This window comes from Pteropus alecto, unplaced genomic scaffold, assembly GCF_000325575.1.
Source record: "Pteropus alecto unplaced genomic scaffold, ASM32557v1 scaffold112, whole genome shotgun sequence".
NCBI lineage: Eukaryota > Metazoa > Chordata > Mammalia > Chiroptera > Pteropodidae > Pteropus > Pteropus alecto.
Genome location: NW_006433133.1, coordinates 589,854 through 615,593, shown reverse-complemented (window position 1 = coordinate 615,593; position 25,740 = coordinate 589,854). Strand labels below are relative to the sequence as shown.

At 40.8% G+C, this 25,740-nt stretch overlaps 1 protein-coding gene across 2 annotated transcripts in view; it reads left to right on the top strand.

Annotated features, from left to right (window-relative positions):
• Positions 1-373: 373 nt before the first annotated feature.
• The window catches only part of AMOT (angiomotin), a 69,009-nt gene continuing 43,642 nt past the window's right edge, over positions 374-25,740 (top strand). The window contains exons 1-5 of one of the 2 annotated variants that reach the window (XM_015586462.2): positions 374-765; positions 8,393-8,470; positions 14,976-15,124; positions 17,088-18,021; positions 24,360-24,822. In XM_015586462.2, the coding sequence (XP_015441948.1) occupies positions 17,150-18,021; positions 24,360-24,822 (1,335 nt within the window). In that variant the 5' untranslated portion in view covers positions 374-765; positions 8,393-8,470; positions 14,976-15,124; positions 17,088-17,149. The remainder of the gene's footprint in view (positions 766-8,392; positions 8,471-14,975; positions 15,125-17,087; positions 18,022-24,359; positions 24,823-25,740) is intronic. The other variant, XM_015586463.2, reaches the window with a different exon arrangement.

Here is a 25,740-nt window from a genome sequence, read left to right as displayed (position 1 = left end):
TGTGGGGCAGAGAGCTGCACTGGCCCTCCCACGAGACTCTGTTCCGCTGTTGTCTTACATTATTATTGCAGTCTTTGCAAAACCCTTTTCTTCCTCTCAGCTAGTCCTTGGGCAGGTTCTCAGAGTTATTGTAAACGAGTTATGCCACGCTAGTGAGAGGAGGAGGGAGAGGGCCCTCCGGTTTTCGCCCAAACAGCTCGACCCGCGCTGTTCAATTGTTTGAAACTTCCCCGCCCTCTGGCCCCGCCTCTCTTCCATCCCCCCACTCCAGGATCCAAGCCGTCTCCCTCCTTTCTTTCCCCGCCCTCTACTCCGCCCCCTCCCTTGTCCACGCCCCCCTTTTGGGCGGTCCTAGCGGCTCACCGCCAGAAGAAAAGCCACTCATTCGCACCCCGCCCTCGCTCCCATCCTTTGCTCCGGAGCTGCCATCATCGCAGTCACGCCCCTTCCTTCCGAGGAGCTTTTGACTGCCCAAGCTGGTAGACCCCTGATTTATTCCTCCATCTCTCTTTTTGGCCTCATCTTCTCTCACTGCCCCCTCCACCCCTACCTTCAGTCTGTCTCGCCTCCGACCATCTGCTGCTCCACCCTCCGGCCCGGTATCCTGCCTGTCCACTGCCACCAAGGAGAGCCTGGAGGGAGCAGAGAAGAGGGAAACAACCGGGAGTTGGGGCTTCCCCCCCTGCTCATCTCTGGCCTCTGGCCCGGGACAGAAGCCACTTGAGCGAGTAGACAGTCGTCACTTTGTCTTCGTTGCCTTCAGGGGTAGGAGACGTGGGGTACTTTTCGCGGGGGGAACTGGGGCAGAAATCTATGGTGGCATGAACTTAATCATGCCCTCGGCGTGAGTGAGTCGATCTACATGCGTGTGGGGGTGCCCGTGTGTTTTACTTTCTTTGCATCTGGCTGAGATGCACAGCAAGTTAAATTGGTTAAAAAGTGTGTGCTCCTTCCCCGACGGAGATGCAAGTTGGTACCACAACTTGACGGTACTTTTACTTTCTTGCTTCCTGGGGTCCTTGTAGGTCTCTAGGTAATTAAGCACACACAAAAACAAATAAATAAATAAAGACATAAGGTAACTTGAGGTATACATTTAACTCAACATGCTTATCTCGGATTGCTAGATGCTTTTGTCCTAAATACTTGAGGTTGGAGTGAGGGCTCACACTCCCCTCCCATGCAGGCTGTGAATTCTTGAAGTCTTAAAGTCTGGAAGTAATCTATAACACTACACTCTTTATGTTTATGTGTATGTGTATGCGTTGGTGAGGAGGAGGTTGCCGTTTGTTTTATATATGTTAGTGACTAGTTTGCGGGATCATTCAGGTGTCTTGAGGGTCCCAAGCCTGGGTCACTCTATGTTGGTTCTTCAGCAGCAAGATGGACTTACCAATACCTGAAAATGAAGAGAAGGGAAAGTGACAGTTTTTGTAGACTGTGAGCAGTTCCTGGTAAATTGCCACTAATAATATAATAGCCATTTTCAGTAAGGGACTAAATAGACTCAAATGAGGTAAGAAAAGGAAAGGTTGTGAGAAACAGCGTTTCTGTCTCTAGCATGTATTTTAGAAAGAATTTTCTAATACCTCGGAGTGTCTAATTTAGCTCTCCTTCCTCCTCCCGCTCCTCTCTCCCACCCCTTAAAGAGTGGAAGTTGGAAGACAGTTAAAAACTTTTTTTTTGATAAAACCCTCTTCTCCCATTCAGAGAGGAAGATAAGTAGTCACCATAATCTTTAATAATAGAGGGCTAAGGTTATTTAAGTCTCCTTGAACTAACCTTTGTGAAAAATCCTTTCTCAGGCCAGCCTTTGTGAATTCATCTCAGTTAGACCTTCCCGCACCCTAATTTGGTAGCTAAGAATAGTTTGAGATACCATTTCGAATGTGGGATAAATCTTCACCCATCTCTCAACTATCTCCAATTGGGCAAGCACGGTAAAACTTATAAGAATGGTGGTGTTCAGAGACCTGTTACCAAGATGTCCCCAACTCATTGCTTATTTGGGAACAAATTATTGACATATTTTTAAAGTAATTTCATTGGTTGATTTTAATGGGGGAAAGGAAAGCAGAGAGAGAAGGAACGTAAACAGGGCGACAATTTTAAAGGCTATCATGTTTCAGATCAGCTGAGGGAAAAATTGGCCCAACCGAACTACATTTTATAACTGGCCTGGGACATTTTAATAGCCAGGTGGTTGTAGAGTAGTTGCATCTATTTACAGATGACAACTCAGGTTCCAACTATTCTGTATGGGTTTATCTAGTGTCGTTTACAGACACTTTCTGGCACTACATCATACTTCATTTTAAGATACTTCTTTCTTTGGAAAAGTTTGGCTCAATAAAATTGAAAGTGCTTTTCCTAACTTCATAGTCTAGATATGAAGTAAACCTCTGACCATGCTTATATGTAGTGGAACTACTCAGTGAAAGTTGCGCATCTGTTTACCCATTTAAAAGACTGTAGAAGGGAATTTAAAAATTCATATTCAATATATTATTTTAGATTTGGGCATTTAAATCTCATTTCTGATTTGTGAAGTAGGATTTATTAGACTAATGCATAGCCAAGGCAGTTTATGGAGTTGCTTTATCTGAGAACGAATCAGACTCTTTCTAGAATGCCTTAAGAACAGTCTATTCAGAAAGCAGAGGGATAGGTGCTATGACCTTGAAGTCATATTGAGTGCCAGAATTCTAAGTGGGTACATCTGCTTCTCTGCCTCTCCAAAGAGCCTTCTCCCGGGCCCTGTGCCTACTTTAAAAGGGTGTCATTGTACTTAAGCAGCTCTTCTTCTCCATCCCCCTTTCTTCCTTCGATCTAGCTTTTTAAGGCCTTTTTTTTCCATTTGGAAGCAAGAGGACTTTCTCATACTCTCCAACTCCCCTCTTAAGATTTCTTTCCCTCCCTCCCCCCAAAAAATAAGTCCCCCCAAATCCTCAAGATGGTTAGAAGTTTTGTTGTTGTTGGTGGTGGTGGTAGAGGGTTACCAATGAGGAGGAGTAGAGAATACATTCCCTGTTGGGAAATGCTTGTGACCAGGTAGCCTCCTCCGTGGAGACTGAGCATTTGGAATGCATGAGAACAGTCTTTTCTTAGGGATTGTCTGAAAGAAATTGTCCTTTGCACCCATTAAGCCCAGCTTAAAGCCACTGAGAGGGTTAAACAGAGGTGTGTGGTCGTGGCTGAGCCTTTTAGGATGGGAAGTGGGTAAATGTTCTCAAATCTATTACAGCACCGCCCCCCCCCACCAATGGATTCAGTGGGTTTGGAGGTTTGCTTGACAAGTTAATTAGCGTGAGACTAACCAATTTGCTTAAAATTATGCTCCATTGATTTCCTGTCCCCAGGAATTTTTTTGTTGGTGGTTTACTATGACATGTTGTCTTTAATCTTATTTCTTCCTTCCTTGCTGCCTTTTGTAGACTTTGGGTTAAAATCTAGGGTCTCACTTCCAAGTCAAAGGTTAGAATTTGGTCCCAGGAATGAAGAGGGAATTAAATGGGCTGCTAATACTGTGTTATTCTGCTCCATAGTGGGCTTCAGACCCCTTTAAACCCAGAACAAGGAGGGAAGTCACCCCTTCCATTCACTACACAGAAAATCTGAACTAAAAAAAAAGGAAAAAAAAGGAAAATAGATCACTTGCTTTATAAAAGAATACACTACAGGTTTCTTTGAAAGAATTAGCTTTCTTAGTTAGTGCCTTTGAGGTATAACTTGATACATAAAAGTACACTATAACTGGGCCTTCTCAGAAACATATTTATTGCATAAAGGAAGATACTAAAATTTTGTTGTAATGATTTTCACTTTAGTTAAGTGAGGCCATTATTTGGCTTTTGAAATCTTTTTGTTACATGGGATGGAATTAATTATCTAAATCATTCTGGCTTGTACTAATGCTGGCCACGTTCAGCCTCAGGCTACAATACTTGTAGAAGGGAGCTAGTTTGATTTTCTGGAAATCATACTTCACAGATTTTGATAAGTCTAAAGATGGGACTCTCTACCTCATATAGATAAAAAACAAAAACAAGAACAAAAACAAAACAATTCTAGTTATTATATTCAAATAGTCCAAAGATACAGAAAATTGTTGGTAAATAACAGCAACCGATGCCATTTTAAATAGAAGGATATTTGATAAGCTTTTCTAGTGAGCTTATTGGTGAGAGAGACCTGGGCTCTTCACCCACCTCTAATTCAGTTGGCCACCCTTGGCAAGTTTTCTCCTCTGTAATTTGTGAGGATCGGACAGGGTGATTTTGAGAACCAGTTCTCAAAAGTTTATGGTTCTCTTCCTAGGCCTCAGTTTCTGGTGTGAATTTCAATGACTCCTAATAGAATGAAGTACACCATCGCATTATTGAATGTATATTAAATGATGCCTGTAAAGATATATAAAAATACATGCATTGTGTGTTGTATTTTAACAACATACTGAACTAAAAAGCCAAGACCCTGCTCAAAACTTCATTAAGAATCCCATCACTGGAAAAGATCACCTGCTTTCATTTTTCCTTATTCCTTTCAGTCCTTTTTTCTGTACTTACATGAATTTTACATAGAGTCATAAAAATATCCACTGTTGTTTTTAAATAAGAGCCCACCTAAGACTTATCTTTGTAAACCTGTGTGAAGGAATGAAGTCAGTACCTGACCGAGTACGCATGAAGAATCATGTATATTTGTTCCTCAAATGCCAGAAAAGACTAACAAATTTAATAAGTAATACCTTAACCCTTTGTATGATTTAGGGGTGTTCATGTATCTAGTGACACTGTTACTTCTATTCCCTTGACCTCCTGTCACCCCCCCCCCCACTCATTCTTTTTAAGCAAAAAGAAAACTAGGGTTCACTGCTTACTTTGTCTAAATCATTAGCAATGATTCTCAAATCACTGTATCATGATATCCCATCAAGAGAGTACAAATTTGGGTAAACAATGAAACCTCCCAAACAAGAAAGGAAAAGGAGGAAAACACAAATGTTTTGTTTTATAGCTTAGAAAATAATATGTTTAAATTAGACAAAAAATAGTAAGGGAACTAAGGATCTTAGACGATTAAATAAAAGACATGTAGGTGTAGCAGGATAACCGAAACATAATGAGTTTTTTTGTTTGAGATCTTCATCATATAGTGAAAATTCAGTTACATGGTTCTTTAATTTTCCTGTGATTTCAAGATATAATATGTGTATATCTCCAGTTTAGATGGACTCATTCCTGGAAACCAGCGGCTCATTGTAAATTAGATTAAATTTCTTGAACTAGAATAGAAAAGTAAAGTACGGGTTTTTAGTACTTAGTACTAAGTTCTGTACAGAGACTTTAATGATATATGTTCATGTGGAAAATACAATGGATATATTCGCTAATATCTCCTAAGGTAATTTTTGAAAATCTGCTTTTTAACTCTATAGGCTGTCCTTGACATGTGTATGGCCATTTTCACTATTGTCTCAATTCCATGAAATATCATTAGACTGTGTGACATGAAGCCGGGATCTGAGTTTCTCTGCCCAACCCCCTCTGGCCATGTGACCAAGAGTAAATGAATTAGCTACTCTGAGTTTCGGTTACCCTTCTGGGAAGCAAGGATATTAATACTTCACAGAGGTGTTTAGGCATGTTTCATATTGGGCACATGATTTGAGGTCATTGAATGAAAGGTGTATGTTTGCATGATGGCAGAGCAGGCTTATTATAGCGTCCTGAGCAGGTGTTGACTTTTAATGAGTTTTGCCCTCTTATAACATACATGGCCCTTGGTGTTTCATTGCTTTATCGACTATAATTGATTGTAGCAAAATTTGTATTATTGACTCTCTTGGTTCTTAAAAAAAAATAAACATTTTCATTCTATGTGGTAAATGGAAGTTAAGAGGACGCTAGCATCTGACAGGGTGATGAAAAATAGCTTCAGAAAGAGACATTAGTTGAAATGTACCATGGAGATTAGTGAGTTATTCAAAGCTCTTCCAGAAGATTAAAGAGTAAAGCAAATTTCTACGTGTGTCTATCCGTGTGTGTGTGTGTGTGTGTGTGTGTGTGTGTGTGTATTTCAAGGGAGAAAGTTTTGAGTAATATTTGCTTGTGAAACATACTGATGATAGCCAGTAACTGAAACCCAGCTATTGGGGTGTTTTATGTACACAGCTGGTTTTTATTAATGATGGAATATTTATGCTTGCTGTACAATTCGTGGCTCATTTCCATATGTATGTCAGGACTTAAATACCCCCCAAAGCAACATTAAGATAACATTAAATACTAATATGGCCAAGCTGTTAAGGTTGTGTTTTTTTTTTTTTTTTTTGGTGGGGTCTCCCTAATTCTTATTGGTGTTGCTTAAGATTGTAATAACTGCCCCCTCCCAACCTTAGGCATCGATGCTGATCTTTTCTTTCCCCTTTATATAACCCATAGCAAACTTTACATTTTGATTCTTTTTATATGAACAAATGATCTCTCCCTGCCTTCATAATGCAGATGCAACTGATATATGTGTGTTTTTTTTTTTAAGAGCACATTTTCCTTGCACATGCTTCTCATTATCTGAGAGGCCTGGACTCAATCAGTAAAGGAGCAGAGAAACCACATAATTGAAAGGAGAATGACGGTGGTGCATACTTGGAATATTTGTGGGAAGGGGATTGCTGACATCAGATAATGTAGTGGCCTGACTGTTAACAACACTGAAGAGAAATAAGCTTTCTGTGTTTCTGTGCATTCAGAATTATTTTTAAGGGGATAAAAATATGGGCCAGGTTTGACATCCTTTTATGAAGTTGCCCTGGAAACTTTGATAAAGGTTGTTATAGAATAGTTCAATTAAAACTTTCCCTATTAGGAAGCTAATTAGTACATCACTTACTCATTTGGGTTGTTTTCAAGGGGCATGGGTTTGCATTGAATTAATGACATTTTTTTCCATGTGATAGCAAATTAAGATAAAAATCACAGCTGGAGAAATTATTTAGATTGCCCATTTTGAAGAAATCTAATTTCCTCTTATTACATATAAGTTTTCAAGTTTTTTCAGATTTTCGTTCCACTCTGTTTATGTACAGTGATCATATTTTAGTTTAGTAGCCAGTTTTACTTTCTAGATCATGGGCTGTAAATGAAAGCTTATTAATTTGAGTTCCCTGTATGAACTGAAGAAAAACAAAGAATAACAATAAGTCATTTTATTAAGGTAATATTTGTTTTTTTCTTTTACAATTGTGTGTGTGTGTATGTGTGTGTTTGGGAGAGGAAAAATTTTAAAAGCAAACAATTTTAGGAGCTAAGAAAATTTTGATGACCCCCTTTACCCCCAAGAACATTCTGTTTGCCTTAGGCTCTCATGCATTCATTAGGGCAATGTGATGACTTTCCTGACCTGGTACTTTTTGTGACTAGGCTAAACAGTTCTCCCTTGGCAGCCTGCAGAAAAATGTTTATTATGGGAACTGGAGTGCAGGATTCCTAGCACGTTTTCTACTGTACTCTGTCTGTTTTAGGGAAATGAATACTTACTCCTGAGGTTTCAGGGCCATTTGTAATATAATAAATGCTAACTATGCAATATGGGTCTGTTATGGTCCTCAATTTCCTTTAGAATGACTAGGACAGTCATTCTTTACATATATTCTCTGACACTATACCTGCAGCATATGCCTGCACTAGTTTTAGAAAGTGGGAAAGTTGCCTGGGTTATATGAATTGTAGTTTAACTGATTTCACCCTAGTCCTTCTGTGGAAGATAGGATCTAGATTTAGTTTTGCAACAACAACTCAGTCAAGACAGGTTCTTGAGGCTTGCAAGTCAGCGGGAGGAGGAGGGGCTGACTTTGGGGAGTGATTCAGGCCCTTTGGTATGAAGATATGAAACACTGGCTCCTATCCATGCACCTGCTGGATGCCACACCTACAGACAGCACCTGAGCCCCACTCAGACACAAAAACTAGACTGAAGGCAACCAGAGCTCCCTTCAAAAAAGGAGAACAACAAAAATTATGTTAGTGGAGCACCACTGCAAATTATACTTAGCTATTCCAGTGTTGGTAAGGGGAAACCTTAGGTATTTTCTTATAGGTACAGTGCACTGGCTTGCTCAAGGTACTTTTGGAGTCCTGAGGGAATCTGCTTTCCTAACGAATTTCTCTTGTAGACTGCCCTCTTGCAAACTGGAGAGTCAGTTCTGTAGAGGTTTTTGTCTAGTAAACCAGCACAGGACAAGAAGTCACAAGACCCAGGTTCTTATCCTGGCCCCACCAGTGAGCCACAGTGAAACCTTGGTCAAATTAGTTATCATTAGCTATCTGTTCTGGACTTAAACTTCTGCTGTTGTAAAATGGAATTAATCACATCAGCTTTTATTTCCTCGCAGAGCTGCTGAGAAGGACAAATAAGATAACAGAAGTGAAAGAGCTTTTGTCTCCTTAGAAGAAAGGCTGAGAAACTGAAGGTAATAGTATTATCGTTCCTGCTATTCTGTCTTACATTCCTTTTCTTCTCTTTCTGTGGCCTCTAGCAAAGTCTTTTGGAAGTTGTGATTTATGTGCAGTTATTATATATATGCAATTATTAAGCATATTTTATGTACCAATTAATGTTTTAGCTGTTGGAAATGGTACAGAGAAAAAGCTTGCACATAGCCCATGCCCTCTTAAGATATTGCAGTCTAGCAACTTCAATTTCTGGTTCAACCTATTGCAGTGATTTCTGCCTGAGTACTTAGAAGCTTACAAGACAAGAATTAACTTCTTATTTTCTTTCTGCATTGTAACTAGGGACTTCTGTTCCTGGAGCAGTGTACTCCAAGGTCTAGATTGAAGGTATATGGGAAAGGGTGGAGAGTCATGGGGTAAATAAATGAATTTCTCTCTCACTTCCACATTTGCAAAGTATCTGACCCTTGCTCAGTGTTTTCAGGGACCTATTCTTAGTTTCACACTTGGTTCCATTCTGCTCCTACTATATATGATCCAGCCCACTGGTTGACCTTAGCTATTATCCATATTCTAATGATTTCCAAAGATATATCTCAACCTATCTTTGACTCTTCCCTTTCCAACTTCCCCAGCATCAAGTTGTTGATCAGGTTCTATGTCTCCTACTTAATTCATAGGTCTTTTCTTCTGGAAGCTTTGCTCAGGTGTCCCAAAGGTTTTTGCAGGGTCCTCTGTGTTGCCAGAGATATCTGATCATACCTCTGGTTTCCTATTATATTGTGCCCCCTCTGCTCAACTGGGAACTCCTTGAGGACTGGACTCTGTTTTATCTCTCTCTCTCTCTCTCTCTCTCTCTCTCTCTCTCTCTCTTATCCACTCTATGACCTGTACAGTGCCTGGCTATAGTTTAGTGCTTAATAAATGTTTGTGGAAAATACATTGTGATAAGAGATCTAATAGAGATGTGTACAAAGTTCAGCAGAAACACTGAGGAGAAAAAAATAATTTTGCATATTGAACAGAGTTGGGGTCAGAGGGAAGATGGACAATTAGGAAAAAACCTTCAAAGAGATGGTGGAAAGCACTGCTCTCTTCTGAGAGTTCTAAGCAACCCAGAAAGAAATGCCTGTTCTGTCTGCTCTTGCTAAGCCAGAGGCATCTCTGGCCTGTTGGCCTCTCTTGCCTTAGGACTGGATGACTTTTATGGTTGGGTCTGCAAATAAACCTCTGTCCATAACACATTGACCATTTAAGACAGGTGCCATTTAGCCATATAATATTAAAGAGGGCTGACCTTAAATATGCCACCTTAATTGTGGCTGAAAAATAGAGGTACACGCACAGGCTCATTGGTCATGTATGCTTAGTTCTATACAGCAAAATACCCTTTAAAATATATTGAAGATTGGAATCTGAAGGCTAACAAATTTAATTCTGAGAATGTAGTAGATCAAGTCACAAGAACTGAATGTCTTTAAGCTGACTGTCAGATCTTTCCAAGGGCAAAAATGAAACATGATATAAGCCATTACAGGCCATGAACCTGTTCTCACCCACCTGATGCTTTTACTAATTAGCTTCTTGGCCCAGTGGCAATTTGGGGCAAGTGCATACAAGCCGGATTCACAGAGGGAGCCTACATTCCACTCTGCCATTTTGCAAGCCACTGGGATACTACAGTACTTCTCTTGGCTTCTTTCCCTCCTAGGAGTCTTTCTCTGCCCTGGTGGAAAATTGGGAGCAAAAGAACTTTTCATTAAATGAAGGAGAGATTTCATGGGGCGTTGATGTTTTGCTAGTTTTATTTTTTTAGTGGGTTGTCTAAAAACATTCATGCTCCTTGACCCATTCATTTCACTTCTGTGTTTATATCATTAGGAAACTATCCAAAATACTGAAAAAATGGCTAAATCAAAAATATGTTTTTATGACATTATTTAGACTAGAATAAAATTTAAAGCAATTTAAATGTCTTAATAATTGGAGAATTGATAATTGAATCTTGATACACTCATTTATTTACACAGCCATTGCAATGTTTGTTATGAAGTACATATGATAAAATGGGTAAAGTGCTTATGATAAAGTGAAATGTAGGATCCAAAATTATATGTGCATTCATATTTCATTGCTTTGTAAGAACACAAATACACAAAGAAAAAAAACTAAAGGAAATAGTCTATAATACTAACAGTGTTTGGGTTGAGGTGCTGGGATTATGAATGAAGTTTCCCTTTGTTATAAATATTTGCATGTTGTGCTTATATTACTTGTAAGAAAGTAAAAATAAAAAAATAAAAGTGGGTAGTCTGCCACTGAAGATAAGATATAGGTAAAGCAGCAGCTTCTAGGTATATTCTTAAACTTTTTTCGGTTATGCTCAATTTGATTTCATGGACTGCCTATACTTTTTTCTGAGGCAAGAAGAAATGGGATGTGATGGAGTGATCTATTTATTCCTTCCTTGGAATGGGTATATGTGGAGGGAGTTGGAAGAGTGGTGGCAGTAGGAGTCTCTTTGTTACCCATTATTTCACTGCTCATGTACATTTTAGATTTGATCACTTTTGCATATTAACATGTTGAACTTAATTGCTTTAGAGTACAGAAAAGTAAAACTAGGACCAAATTGATCACACCTTTGAATTGCCATCTCAGAAACAGATAACTAACAGTCATCCTCAGTAAGCTTTGGAAATACCAAGAAATGTGGTTCTCAAAATAATTTTCCAACCTGATCTAGAAAGAGGTAGAGATAGGAGCAAATAGGTGGGGCCAACTCAAAGCTTTTTCTTAAACTAGCGCTAGACTTAAGTAAATGTCATTGTTACGATGAAGACAAGACCTAGAACAGGGGCCTGGAAAGATTGATCAGTAGAGGTTCATGTTACTCTATGACTTACCTGCATCTCTTAACCTAAAGAGGATTTTGTAAGGGTCTTCTGTTATACTTCTAACTAAACCCATCCCTCTCACTTCTTTGGATTTTCCCCCGGCCATTATCATTTTACTTCCAATGGAATTGAAAAATTGATGGTACCATTAAGCCGGGTTTATAGTCTCTTAAAACTGGAGTCAGTTGAATTTAATAAATATTTATTAAGCATCTTCTATGTACGAGCTAATGTGCGAGATAATATATTGTAGTGGAAGAACTATGGCCCTAGGAGTAATAAAACCTGCATCCTGGTCCAGGCTCTTACCCCTTTTAAGGTCTGGCATCTCATCCGTAAAAAGAGGAGGTTGGACCACTAGGTAGTCTTCCACAAGTCTAGTTTTAACCTTTGCTGATTTAAGGACCCCTGCATGAAACACTGAGTTGCAAATAAAGGTTTTATAAAAACAACTCTACTTAATAAAATTACTGCACCCTTCTAGAAAAGGCCACTTTAAAATAATTATAGCTAACTTTTATTGAGTCTTTACTATGTTCCAGGCTCTGTGCTTATATTTTACATGGATTACCTCCCTTCATCTTCATAACAACCCTACGAGGTATGAGAACTGTTATCCCTATTTTGCAGATGATGAAATTGAGACTTGGTGAGGTCAAGAGACATGCATGAGGTCAGTTAGTAAGCCATAGATCTAGGATTTGAACTTGGACAGAGTGACTCTAGGTTCAGGCTCATAACCATGGTGTTGATATAGCCCGCCCCATTACCCATGGAAAGTTTAGGGATAACCTGGAAAAGGACTAATGTTTCTTACCTCCCAAAGAAAGTAAATTAGTATCCTGGGTTGAAAAACTGTTGGGAAAGGTGTTCCCTAGGATGCTTCGGGCCACAATATGGACCAACCTAAGAGGACACGAGAGAATTCAATGGGCCGTTTTTGCCTTCCTCTTTGTGTGTGAGTGTGTTTGTGTGTGTGTGTGTGTGTGTGTGTGTGTGTGTGTGTGTGTGTCCGTGCATCTGTGTGTGTGTTTTATGCACAAATATATGCATGTAGAGATAGAGAAAACTGAACTGGCTCTTTTCCATTTAGCTGGAAGTAAAATTGTATGAAACAAGTTGACCAAGATTTAGCAGAGAAACAGGTTTCCTAGACTTAGATTCTTCATCTTGGTTGGTGTAGTGAGGGGTGGGGGCAGAATAGGAGGAGGAGATAGAAGGGATAGAAAGAAGATCTTACAAGCATGTTTCAAAATGTATTTGAAGGGTGGGAATTTGGTCTGCTCCAGCTACCTTGTAATTTTGATTTTCCTGGCCTTGGCTTGAGAAGTATCTGGGCTCTCAGTAATGTGTTTTGGCTCAACCTCCCAGGTATACTAGAAGAGAGGCCAATGACTGCAAATGGAGTAAGAATTTAGCTTGGCTTTGCTGCCCTGTTGTTATTACAGAAGAGTTGAATATATAGATCCAAATTGCATTTTTAAAGAAAGAACCACAAATATCCTTTCTTCCCCTTTCAAATATCCTCAGGGACAGTCTGTTTGTCCAGGAGAAAAGAGGTTATTTCATTGATCGAGGATGATGTCAGACCTCTGACAGTGGTGTGATTAAAGCTGTGGGCAGATTAAAGGTTGCAGAGTTCATACTATTTTAGTTCTTGTGCATGAGACAAGGGATATTTTCCTTTCTTTTCTCTAATAAGTAAATGGAGTAGTGTTTTTCTTTTTATGTGACTCAACATGTAGATGAACATAAGTTCTAAGAAAACAATCAGGAAACTAGAGAGAAGTCAGCAAAGCTTTTTTCTTAGACTGATTTCTTCTTTTAAACAGAAACAAGAAAGGCTAGGGAGTGGGGAGGTGGGGAGAAACAATCTGTGTGTGTCCCGTTGACATAAAATGATTTGGGTTTTGAAAAGGATATGGAAGAGAGAGGACAAAATTAATGGAAGAGAGCAAGACTTTGGACAGTAAAGTGGTTTTTTTTGTTTGTTTGTTTGTTTTTGTTGTTGTTGTTGTTGTTGTTGTTTTTGAGGAGCTGGGTGTCAGGAACAAGCCAGTCGAGGTCCACATGAAGAATCTCAATAGTACTGGCAAATAATTGTATGATGGTTTCTCTAAAGGGTTTCAAGTTTAAAAGCCTTGGACTGTTTTCTATGTGTTTCAGTTGAAAAGAAAAAGAAAACTGTTTAGTTCAGAATTAGATAATAGAAGCATGGTGGTTATTTACCATAACTCTTAATAATCCATCTTTGATTCCTGTTAGAAGTTGGTCCTCTCTTTGAAATTAGGGGAGGCACTCCAAAGTAATTACCTTGCAGATTTAAGATGATTTTGTTTTTTATTGTGATTACATGTTGGGCTGAAACAAGATGGAAAGACATATTTCCATGTCTGTTCACTCTGTATCTGTTCACTTTATTTTTGGCAACATTGCAAGGAAACGATGTTAAATTAATCACTGTGTGGTTTGGGTGGATTTTTTTTTTTAACTTAGATGTTTTGGACATGCTCCCAAAATAAAGAGGTGCTTGTGTACTTCCTTTGCATTGCATTGCCTCTCAAATGGTGTCTCTGGTGCTGCAGATTAAAGCCTTTTTCTTTAAGTGATATGAGTGAGTCATGGCTAAGCTAAGATGAAAGATAGGAATGTGGATCACGTGCATCTCACCTAAACACAAATTCCTCAGTTTGGTAACCATTTTGGTTGGAACTACAGGCCTTTTCAGAAGGTCAAAGCAGTAATTAGAAATGAGGTTTGCCCCACTCAAATCCATATGTGGTGGGTGTTTGCAGCTAGTTTCTATAGTGTGAGTCTAGTTTTTTTTTTTTTTTCCTTTTGTGGAGATACTGGAGAAGTAGAAGTGCTGAGAATGCAAGCAGAGGCATCTTCTCCTTGAAGACGGAGAGTTGCTGCTAAGCATTGAGAAGGGCAATTGCCTTTGCTACTCCAGTAAGAATGGATGGACCGTTGATCAGATTGTTAATTCTATGAGGACAAGAATTACATGTTGTGTGTGTTTTGTATTCCTCATTTTGTTTAGCACGAGGCTGGCAATGTCTGAAATAGCCAACATGCAATAAGTACTTAGTAACTCGGTTAAAAAGGAGTTTGAGTTTTCTTCTGCCCATCTGAGGCTGTGGCAGTTAAATTGGGAGTTTCACTGAGCATTCTGTCCTTGACCAAAAACCTACCTTCTGATGACTGCCTTTCTTTCTAGGATGTAGGGCAGTGAGCCTTACTCACCTGCCCTTCTACTGATAGCATTTTAAAGATTGCACCCTAAAGATGACAGTGGTTATGGCTTTTGTCATCACCACAATTCCAACTCACAATGGAAACAGCAACTTTTTGGAGGTGTAAGTCTAGAACAGCAATCTTTTCCAGTCTCAGACCTAAACATTGCCACTCCCTGGAGACTGGCCAACCTCCTGAACACACTGCTGGATAGCAAGGTTTCTTTTTCTCCTGGTGTAAATGGACACTGCCACTCATATAAAAGGCAAGCACATGGGAGGACAAATCATTCTCTTGGAAGGACTGGTTTGGTTAACTGTTGGCCATTGGTGGCAAAATAGAAACAACATTTTTATTTCTCCCTCCCTCCCCCTCCTGAACATTTCAGAGTGACCAGTGGTTGGACTCTTGGCGGCGCTTACCCTGAACCTGAGTGTTAGGGGAGAGGGAATCTGTCGTTGCGGTTTCTGGAGCTGCTCATAAGCAAGAATTCCCTATCCTGATCAAGGCTTTAAGCCTGAAAGAAAGCAGAAATAGGTATGGACCATTGGTGTGTGTGTGTGTGTGTGTGTGTGTGTGTGTGTGTGTGTGTGTGTGTGTGCTTGTGTGTACGTGTGAGCCTGTGCGTGCAGGGTGGGGTGGGTGTGGGATGGGAGGGGGTGGTATATTCTTCAGTGTCTGGGGCAGCTCAATGTCTGGATTTCCCTGCCTTGCAGGGTGGGTTTATAAGTGATTTTATTGTAACCATACCTGCTCCCATTTCCATTTTTTTGAGGAAGGAAAAGTAGTTTGGTAGTCATATTTCCAGTTTCGGGCACCAAAAGAGCTTTATATGTTAGTTTATCGGAAAATACCAATCTGACAGTTTAAAGACAAGTGTCCATGAGGGTCACCGGGAAGAAGGAAAAGAAGAGTAGAGGGCAGGTTGCTCAGCCTCTTGGTATTCACTTCCCCAAAGAATATGATAAATGGGATTTAAAAAGGTGTTTTGGAAGGTTTTAACTGTGGGATCAAACTGCTGTATACAATAAGAAAACCAGGTAGCAGTAATCATGCAAGAAGTATGAAGAGAGAAGATGATTTTTTTCCATCTACCATACACATCTTCTGGATCACTCCATTTAAGACTAAAGGAAAGGAGCTCATGTTGCCAGAGAGATTGGAGGCTATTTAATGTAGAAATCAGGGCCTGGTCACCAGGATTCAAGAGTTCTCATCTAGGAACCTGAGACTGGTTAGGTTGACCTTTATTGTGACTTGGTGTGACATCATGTCCATTCTTTAACACTACTTATGATCCTTAGAGTGAAAGTTTCATTATTGAACATTAATATTGAATTGCAGTACTTAGCTCTGCTGCCAGATGCCAGGATGTGAGGAGGCCTTCTCCAGGGCTGCCGGGTAGAGAGAGAGAGAGAGAGAGAGAAGAGGAGAGGAGAGGAGAGGAGAGGTCATCTACTACTATTTTCAGGTTGGAGAACAGAAGAGAAGAAAAGAGGAAAAAGAGGAATCAATTCCTTAGGTTACCCTATAAACCCATGGCATGCTTATAATTTGAATCTTGAGTTGTGTTACTACTGGTATCTGTTTCACTCAATCCATATTACTTCCTTAAGAAGAATTGGTGGTGGTGGTGGTATGTTGTAATTATACACTTTCCAGAAGGATGACCTTTTAATTTTTCAATTTCTAAATGCTCTCAGAGGCATACTTCAAATGAAAGAGGGTTTCCCCTTTAAGCTCCTCCTACACAACAACAACAATAATAACAACAACAACAACAACAATAACAACAGCATCTCAAAGACAATTCCTGGATGGCTGAAAGAGAAACTGTCAATAGCAGTTATTCCAAGGCCTTCTCTTATTAAGCCAAGGAGCATTCAAAATGGACAATACAAAAAGGATTTCTTTTTTAAAAAAGATATATTTCAGAATTTTATGAGATCAGAGAAAATTATATACATCAAGCAGGGATCATATCTATCTGGTGGAAGCCAAGCTCTCTTCACTTTTTATTTTACTTATTATTTGGCATTTTGTAGCTCTCTTCACATGCTGAACCACTTTACAGATCCTGTCTATGGGGTAGCTTCTCCCCACCATCCTGCCCCCCTCTCCCACAGCCATAAGAGTTGGATTTTTAATTTAAATAGAATACAGAGAGATGAACCTTGAAAGGACCTAGGAAAATTGCCTTCTCTGATCACCCTACTTGACTGCTCCAAGTTTGCTCAGCTCTCTTAAGAGTTAGTCAAGATTGAATATTTAACATATGCTAAAAATGAAAGAGGAAATAGAGAGCTCTTATGCCTCCGAGTCCCTCATCATATCAATGCTAGAGCCAGGAGTTGCCAACAATTAACCTGTTAATTCTAGATTCAGTTATCTGCTTTGTCACTGCAATGGAATCCTCACCCCCAAATACCCATTTTCATCCCCTTTAGAGGAATGATTTATCCATCAACTGGGTGTTAAGCTTCCTGTTTCCCCTTCCTAGGTCAAGGGCAGCCCAGGTGCCCAATTTCTCTCTCTCTTCACAAGGCACCACCAGCAATAGAGATGAGAAATTCTGAAGAACAGCCAAGTGGAGGAATCACGGTATTGCAGCGTCTATTACAAGAGCAGCTTCGCTATGGCAATCCTAATGAGAATCGTAACCTGCTTGCCATACACCAGCAAGCCACAGGGAATGGCCCTCCTTTCCCCAGTGGCAGTGGGAACCCAGGTCCTCAGAATGATGTGTTGAGTCCCCAGGACCACCACCAACAGCTTGTGGCACATGCTGCTCGACAAGAACCCCAGGGGCAGGAAATCCAGTCAGAAAACATCATCATGGAGAAGCAGCTTTCCCCTCGAATGCAGAATAATGAAGAACTCCCGACCTATGAAGAAGCCAAAGTCCAATCACAGTACTTTCGGGGCCAACAGCATGCCAGTGTTGGAGCTGCATTCTATGTCACTGGAGTCACCAATCAGAAGATGAGGACTGAGGGACGCCCATCAGTTCAGCGGCTCAATCCTGGGAAGATGCACCAGGATGAAGGACTCAGAGACCTTAAGCAAGGGCATGTCCGCTCTTTGAGTGAACGACTAATGCAGATGTCACTGGCCACCAGTGGAATTAAGGCCCATCCACCTGTTACCAGTGCTCCCCTCTCCCCACCACAACCTAATGACCTCTACAAGAATTCCACAAGTTCCAATGAGTTCTACAAGGCCCAAGGGCCACCTCCCAGCCAGCATAGCCTGAAGGGCATGGAACATCGAGGCCCCCCACCAGAGTATCCCTTCAAGGGCATGCCACCGCAGTCTCTAGTGTGCAAGGCCCAAGAGACAGGGCACTTCTATAGTGAGCATCGTCTGAACCAGCCAGGGAGACCAGAGGGGCAACTGATGAGGTATCAGCATCCCCCTGAGTATGGAGCAGCCAGGTAAGAGAGTTCCCTTTCTGTAATTTCCTGACCTCCTCCCTAACCAGCTTTTGCTGTGTGTTGGGAATCTTAATGAAAGGAATGGGCAGGTGTTTGGTATAATAGACTCTGCAATGCATGGCTGGCCTCTGACTTGGTAAATTTCCTGCCAATCTGAATTTCTAGCCATAATTAGCACTGCATTAACATTCCCTTAACTTTATAGGTTGAACTGGCCTCAGCTGCCTAGTGAATGAACAGGAGCAGAAGACTTAATTTCAGTAGCTATTCACTGTCCTGTCTCCTTGGATATTGAAGGAAGGGTCAGTGTTCCTCATCTTGTGAGTTATTAAGCCCTTCCTTGAGGAGCAGAAGCAAATTGTCTTGGACTTTAGTTAGTCTGGAATATCCTTCTACTTATTTACTTATCTACTTAGTTAGTCTGGAATATCCACTTCTACTTATTCCCTTCCACAAAACTCATCACATATTTTTGTGAACACATCTTTCTGGAGAATTACTGCTTCTTTCAGACACTAAACAAATACCCAGATATTACTGTGGGGGGAACTATATATGTGCAAGTTCAGAATGTAACTTGTCATGTACTTCCTTGTAGTTTATGAAGTCTGGATTGCTTCATCTTTCTTCTTTAGAGACTTCGTTAGTTGTCTGTCATGTTTTTAAACATCTAAGTTAATTTCACATCATATTATATAGAAGTTTTGGTCAGATGCTAAAATACAGAAAGAAAAATAAACTCATGACTTCTGTACCACTTGCCATTAGTTCATGAGGACTATTTCATATATTCAGTTCTTCCTAAATACACTTCTGAATTGTCCAAGGGCCCATTGTATCAACCAGACCCTATGATTCCATGATTCTGTTCATCATTCCTAGTGTTATTATTAGAGCCATGTCTCTGATCAGTAGTATTTCAGCAAATAGGGCAAAGGGAAGGTTTCAGACATGGGAACATTGATGGAAGTTATATAGTATTCTTCTTGTCCTGTTACCACGAGTAATTATGGGTGGCCATGAATGTTTGAAGCCACAATGTTTGAAGTCCTTGAACCTAGATTTGCCTTTTCCAAAGCCCTCCCCCACCACTAGGCCTGTGATCGCTTTGATATCTAACACTTTGCCTTCTGTCCACTTCTTACTCTTTTGGGGAAGAGCCTCTCGGCTTGAGGTTCATGTGGTGACTCAAGAGACAAGGCAGTCAGGGGGTGGAGTAAACATAAGGTAAGAGAATGCACCTGGCATTTCCTGGTATTTCATTCTTTTCCTCTTTCAGGTCCATTTTTAGCTAGAAGTAATTCACTTTGAGCTCCACCCCTAACTTGGCCAGTTTAGAATTTTTTTTCCTTAACCCAGTTGGATCTCTAACCTTTTTTCAGCCTCCTCTGTACAGCTTTCAAAGGGCAGGAGCCTGAGTTCTGATAAGTGGCTTGAAACAGGAAATGGGGTAATGGACAGGGCCCTTCCGGTTTAAATGAGAACAAGAACCCGATTCCCATCTGCCCAGTGAAACGAAAGAACAAGGGAGGGGTTGGTGTGATGGACTGCTTAGCTTGGTAGAAACCCATCTAAGACAGCAAAATGTCAATGAAGCTGGGGGTTTTTGTTTTGCTCTTCCAATCAGCCTGGAAGAGTCTGTGAGACTCTCTCCCTTATGTGGATGAGCTGACGTCTGTTGCCTTGTGGGAGGAGAGTGTGTTGGCTGCAGCGTGGAGCAGAATCTAAAGCCCCACTCAGCACATGGCCTGCCTTTCCAGAAAAGCTATTTTCAGAATTCATTCACCAGTATTGTTTGTGATCTGAAATGACTCCCACAGTATTTGAAGCTAGATGGAAAAGCTCTTTGATCTGCCTAAGTAAATAATAAGGAACCCAAAGAGGGATTTCTTTTCTTCTCATACTGATTAAACCACCAGAGAAATTTAGCTGCATATATTTTACAAGAAGATATTTGTATTTTCTCCTCCCTCCTACATTATCTGTGAATCTATCTTCCTATCCCCCAAAACAGTAGAGCCACACTGATTACCCTTTCTGAGCAGTATTATAATATGCAGCTTTGCTCTAACAGTTTAACAGCTTTTCTTTTTCTCTATGGGAGAGGAACAGGTTTTTCTGACATGGACTATGCTCAATGAATAATCATACTTAAAATGGTTCTAGTCAGAAGATGCTCTGTATGAAGTTTGGGTCTGCATCGGACAAATTCTGGCAATAAAGTGTTTGTAGGGCATGGAGCGAGGGAGTGTGACACCTATTGACAAATTACTGGCAAGGGGAGGTAGTTGAACGGCTTTCCAGAAGTTTATGCTTTTAGGTGGTGACACATTTGTCCTCCTTATATTGTTTAACCAACTAGCTAGAGAATTTGCGAGTACCTTTCCAAGTAACTGCTGCTGGCACCAAAGAACTAGAAGAAGAAATTCTTAGTCCTCAATCTACAAATTACAGATTGGATGCAAGGCAAATTCTTTGAACAAATTACTCTTAGAAAAACCTTTGTTTGCCTTTAGAGGTGCAGTAAAATGCTAGACATTTACTGTGAAAATGAACAAAATGTTATAAACAATCTTTTTATTACTTCATCTTTCCTATGCCCTCCTCCCCACTTAAAAAAATAAATATCCTGAATGCCCTAAACTCCAGATGGGAAATAAGGCCAAACCATGTGAAGAACACAACATTTTCTGAATCTTTGTCTTTAAGTGCTGAGCCATTTCTGCATCTGGGGTTTATACATTTATCAACTGCTTTTAAAAATTAAATCCTTTCTGTTTGTAAAGCAGCCACCTTTTTCAATTGTTGAAATCATTCTCAGATCTGAGGTTTCTTGAAATCCTTGTTTAGTGGAATCTAAGGGTGACCTCACTTTAGTTCAGAGCAGAGCTGGCTGTGCAAGAGAAACAATCAGGAATTTGCAGCTTTCTCCAAGGTTCACATATTCACCATCACTGAGCCTGGGAAAGGCGCCATTTCTCTGGGGAGAATAAATTGGGTTCCAGGCTGTTGGTGGCACCTGCTCTGATGAGAGTGTGAGTGTGTGGGCTTGCACAGATGTGGGCCAGGAGCGTGTCGTATATCTGTGGAGTGTGAGTGGGTGTGTGGCTAGGAAGGGTGAGGGCTTCCAGATGGTGAGGTGGCAGGATGGAAGATGCTTTGTCAGCTCGATGGGTCAGCTTTTGCTTTCTCTTTGTGTCTTTGAAAACTGTCTCTGGGAGCGACTTCCCCTGGCTTTGGGTGGCTAATGCTGATTTTGGTCTTTGGATTCTGTCCTGCATGTATGCCATATCCTCTTTTCCACAGAGCACCAGGGACCCAGGTTGTATTAAAAAGGGACAGGAAGGGAGGGAAGGGGCAAGGAGGCAGGTCAAGGCTTTCATGGGATCGTGTGATTCTGTTGTCTTTCAGCAGTCTTGTTCCTGGTTAATGTGTTTGTGGGGAGCAATTCAAGCTGCTGTGCTGTGGGAGGACCTGGGGAGTGTGCTAGTCACCCAGCTGCCACCTTTATTTTTACTATTACTCTTATTATTTAATCTTGAGTATATTTTTGCTTCCTCTGACATCCCCCCAACATTCCCTTATGCCTGTCATTCCTCAGTCCCCTCCTCTCAGGGGGAACTTCATAAGAGTGTTAATACTACTCTGCTTTGTGTGTGTGTGTGTGTGTGTGTGTGTGGTGGGCAAATGCTGGAGCCCAGATGGAGTTCATTGCCTGGAGGGCTTTCTTTCTCTTTGCAACTACCCAGGCCTTGCTTAATGTTTTCATACCCGCTAGGGATGGACTACCTTGGTTTTCCCAACATCATTGTACACTGAAATCTACTTCATTTTCCAGTTTGGGGGACCTGAGAGGCAGCTGCCCTGTCTACACTTATCTCTAGGCAGAGCCCAGAGTCATGGCCAAGGTAACTGCAGTCCTGCGCTTATCTGACTTCGGAGACCTCCTTCCAGAGACCTTGTGGTCTCTTTCTTCCTGAGGCCCCCAGAAGGCCATGTGCTGTCTAGGGCATGGAGGGGCCTTTAAGCCTCCAGGTCAGTGTCTGGTCTTTTCGAGAGAGAGGCTGGGCTTCTGATGGGGCCCAAGGGAGGTGGGGAGAGGAAGCCCAGTTCAGAACTGGGCGTTCAATCTTTAAAAGAGAACACCTTCTAGGCCTTGGGCTTCCAAATCTTGACAATGAGGATGAAAGTTAATATGATTGTTTTTCCCTTAAATTTTGAGAGCTAGGTTGGAGAACGTGAAATGTAAGCCCCTCTTTTCTGCCCAGGATGTTCAAAATCTCCAACAAATCCCAGGACATTATATTTAACTCTGGGGATATGTATTATATATAAATTATAATAGCTTTTACTCAAAGAGGAAGGAGAGCACATAGTTCATTTACCTCTGAGGAAAGTGAAGATCCACAGTATGGAAAATAGAGAAATACTGTTCCACAAATAAGTTTCTAAACAGCTCCCGGGCTTTTGACTGGATGAATGCTTTGAGTTCTTAGCAAGGTTATGTACGGTAGCAACTTTCCAGTTGTAATCATGAGAACCATGTAAATTCTTCTACCCACAAATAGTTCATGTGCTCTGTTTGATATTCAGCAATTATTTATAGTGACATATGTATGAAATTGGAAGAATGTGAGTACACCGGAGGCATCAATGGGGCTGAGAAACAGAACCTAGGGTTTGAGTACGTTTGATGGCTTTGGTGAACATCTGGGTAATTGGGTATCCATGAGCAAGTATTTGGAATGATTTTGTAGTTGTAAAAAGCCCTGATAGTGAGGATCTATTGAAGGGATAGATAAATGAACAATAATGATAATTGGAGTGTGTATAAGAGGGATGCGCTTTAGCATACGAAATGCCAGTTAAAAGTTAATTGCTCCTGGTGATTTATCCCAGTTCTACCATGAATTTTATGCAATTTATTGTAAAGATTTAATGGATATCCCATAAGTAAAATCACTAACAGGGTCAACCTATCTCACTGGGAGCTAGATAAGAGACTCTTTGCAATTCCTATTGATCTCAAAAATGAGAAGAACCCAGTATTTTTGTCATTAATTCGCAACCTCACGAACAATACTGGCTCATGCAAATGAGGTAACTTGAGCAAGGTTACACAGCTAATAAGCAGTAGAAAAGGTCTCCAAACTCTATTGGGATTCAATTCCCATTCTCTTAGCCATATGTCCTCCTTGGATTGAGAAATATCAACTGTAGGATAAGCATCCATAGGATGTGGAGGTATATGAGGTTAGTTGGGAATGGGCTGGAGAGTGAACAAGCTTTTTGTCTTTATTATTTATTGACAGATATTGTTTCCGGTAGTGGTAATGGTGGGAGGATCCATTCACATACTCTGATTGTTTCTCTTAATGACTAATACTCTGGTATTAGGTATAAAACTGGGAGAACCAAAGTTTTTTTACTGGAACTTTCTATAAGTGTTAGGCTGGGAATCTGAACATCAATGCATGGAAATTAATGTATTATGGTAGTGGATAGAGCCTGAAAATGGGAATTGGGAAACAAGGGTTCTACCCTGGCACTACCACTAACTCACTCTTTAATATTTGGCAGATCGCTTCCTCTCTGGACCTCAGTTTCCCCCTCTCTCGAATGACAGAATTGGTCTAAAGTGTTTTTTAAGGCCTTTCCTGTTCTTACATTTTGTGATTCATTAAATCAAAAATAGTATGATAGTGTTGCCTATAATCCTCTCTAAACCATGGTATTATTAATGCTAATAGGCATCAGTCAATTGTTAATATAAATAATAATTATTTGGTATCTCTAATGTAATAAGAGACGTATCCTACATATTCTCAAGTAATTTTTTGTAAATATATATATTACCAAAGAGAGGTGCAGATAGCAAAATGAGGGGTGGTTTTGACTACTGTTTGCTGTTTCCGTCTGGGCAAGCAGAATATATTTTCTAAATTTGACTCTTTATATGTGCCAGACAATGTATAGAGTGTCAGAAAGGGTTTAGCTTAAAATAATGAGGTGAAAATTACTTTATAAAAGACTTATTTAAAATGCTTCGACTTGAGCACTGAGTGTACAGGAATACATCACTTTGATTTTCATGAAGCGACCTTTGAGATCATCTTGTTCAGTCCTCCATGGGATCACACATTTGTCTGGAAGTCACAGAAGGTCAGGCCTGGAAAAGACTGTAGAGGTCTTTGTAGAGATCTCGTAGTCTAACACTGCCTGCTCCTCATGTTGCAGGTGTCTTGTGGGCAGTGGAAGCCTCATTTCACTTTCTTGTGTTCTCCCCCAGTGCCTTCAGAGAGAGAGCTTAACCTTAGCATGCCCTCCATGTTTTACAGGCCAACACAGGACATCTTATTGCCATTGTCGTCCAGGAACTCTCAGCCTCACAGTCCTACTTCTTCCCTCACGTCTGGGGGTTCCTTGCCCTTGCTGCAGTCTCCACCATCCACTAGATTATCTCCTGCCCAGCACCCATTGGCCCCAAACCAAGGAGACCAGCCAGCTCACCTACCTAGGCCGCAGCAATATTTCCTTCCTAATCAGGCTCACCAGGGTGATCATTACCGTCTCACTCAGCCGGGTCTGAGTCAGCAGCAGCAGCAGCAGCAGCAGCAGCCAGAAGGCTATTCAGCTATGCCTAAAGCTCAGCAGTCATCTTCTTCTTATCAGCCAATGCCAGCAGACACTTTTGCCATTGTTTCCAGAGCCCAGCAGATGGTTGAGATCCTCTCAGATGAGAACCGGAACTTGCAGCAGGAGTTAGAAGGATGTTATGAGAAGGTGGCGAGACTGCAGAAGGTGAGGTCCCTTTTAAACCTTACTTGTTTAATACTGATGTAAAAGTCTCCACTTGTGGTGCCTGCATGACTTATGGGCACGTCTTCAGGATTCTTATATCTGAAGGTTAGATATGGATCAAACTTTGGAAAATTTTTCTACCCGTCTTTCTAGGAGAAGTAACATTTTACATTTATGTGAGGGGGAAAAAAACATATTTATACAGTTTTCCCAGACACCATAGCACAAAAGAAAACTTAATTGATTGTTTTAGAATTCCAAAAGGCAGAGGAACTTCTTCATAAGGTCAAGAACACTGGTGATGTCTGTGTAGGCGAAGGACCTGCCAGCATAAAGGCCTTTTGTCTTGATTATATTTTCCCAAATATTGAATTTGAATCCTAAATATAAAACTATAGTTCCTAGAAAATCTCACCACTGAAGTTAGATCCTGCCCCTGCCTTATTCTGAAAAGGGATTATAGCACTTTCCCGAGTGGGAGTTCCCATGAAAACTCTTTTTCAACGCCCCTTCCCTTTCCTCCTTTTTGCTTTGGTCCTTCCTTGCAGCTGAAATTCAACATCTACTCTCTTTCTCTGGTGTGTTAGGGGACACGGAATGAGTGTTGGGGGAAGTGAAGGCCAACCTAGTGCTGCAGTGGATGAGAGACACATGTCAGGTAGAAGAGGAAAAGGAAAGTGAGGAGAATAAGGTAGATACCAGCTGATGCTAGAACAAATAAGAAGGTCTGAGGTTCATGAGAGGAGTAAGTAGACAGAATTAGTCTGGAAACTCACCACCACTCCTCCTTTTCTCTGCCTTCACCATCACACAGATCAAAGTAGTGGATATACCCTTCTGTGACTTCTTTTCCTGAAAAGTTCTGTTAATGGACGTACAACTTGCTCTTTTGGAGGGTACAGTATCTACAAAGGGTAG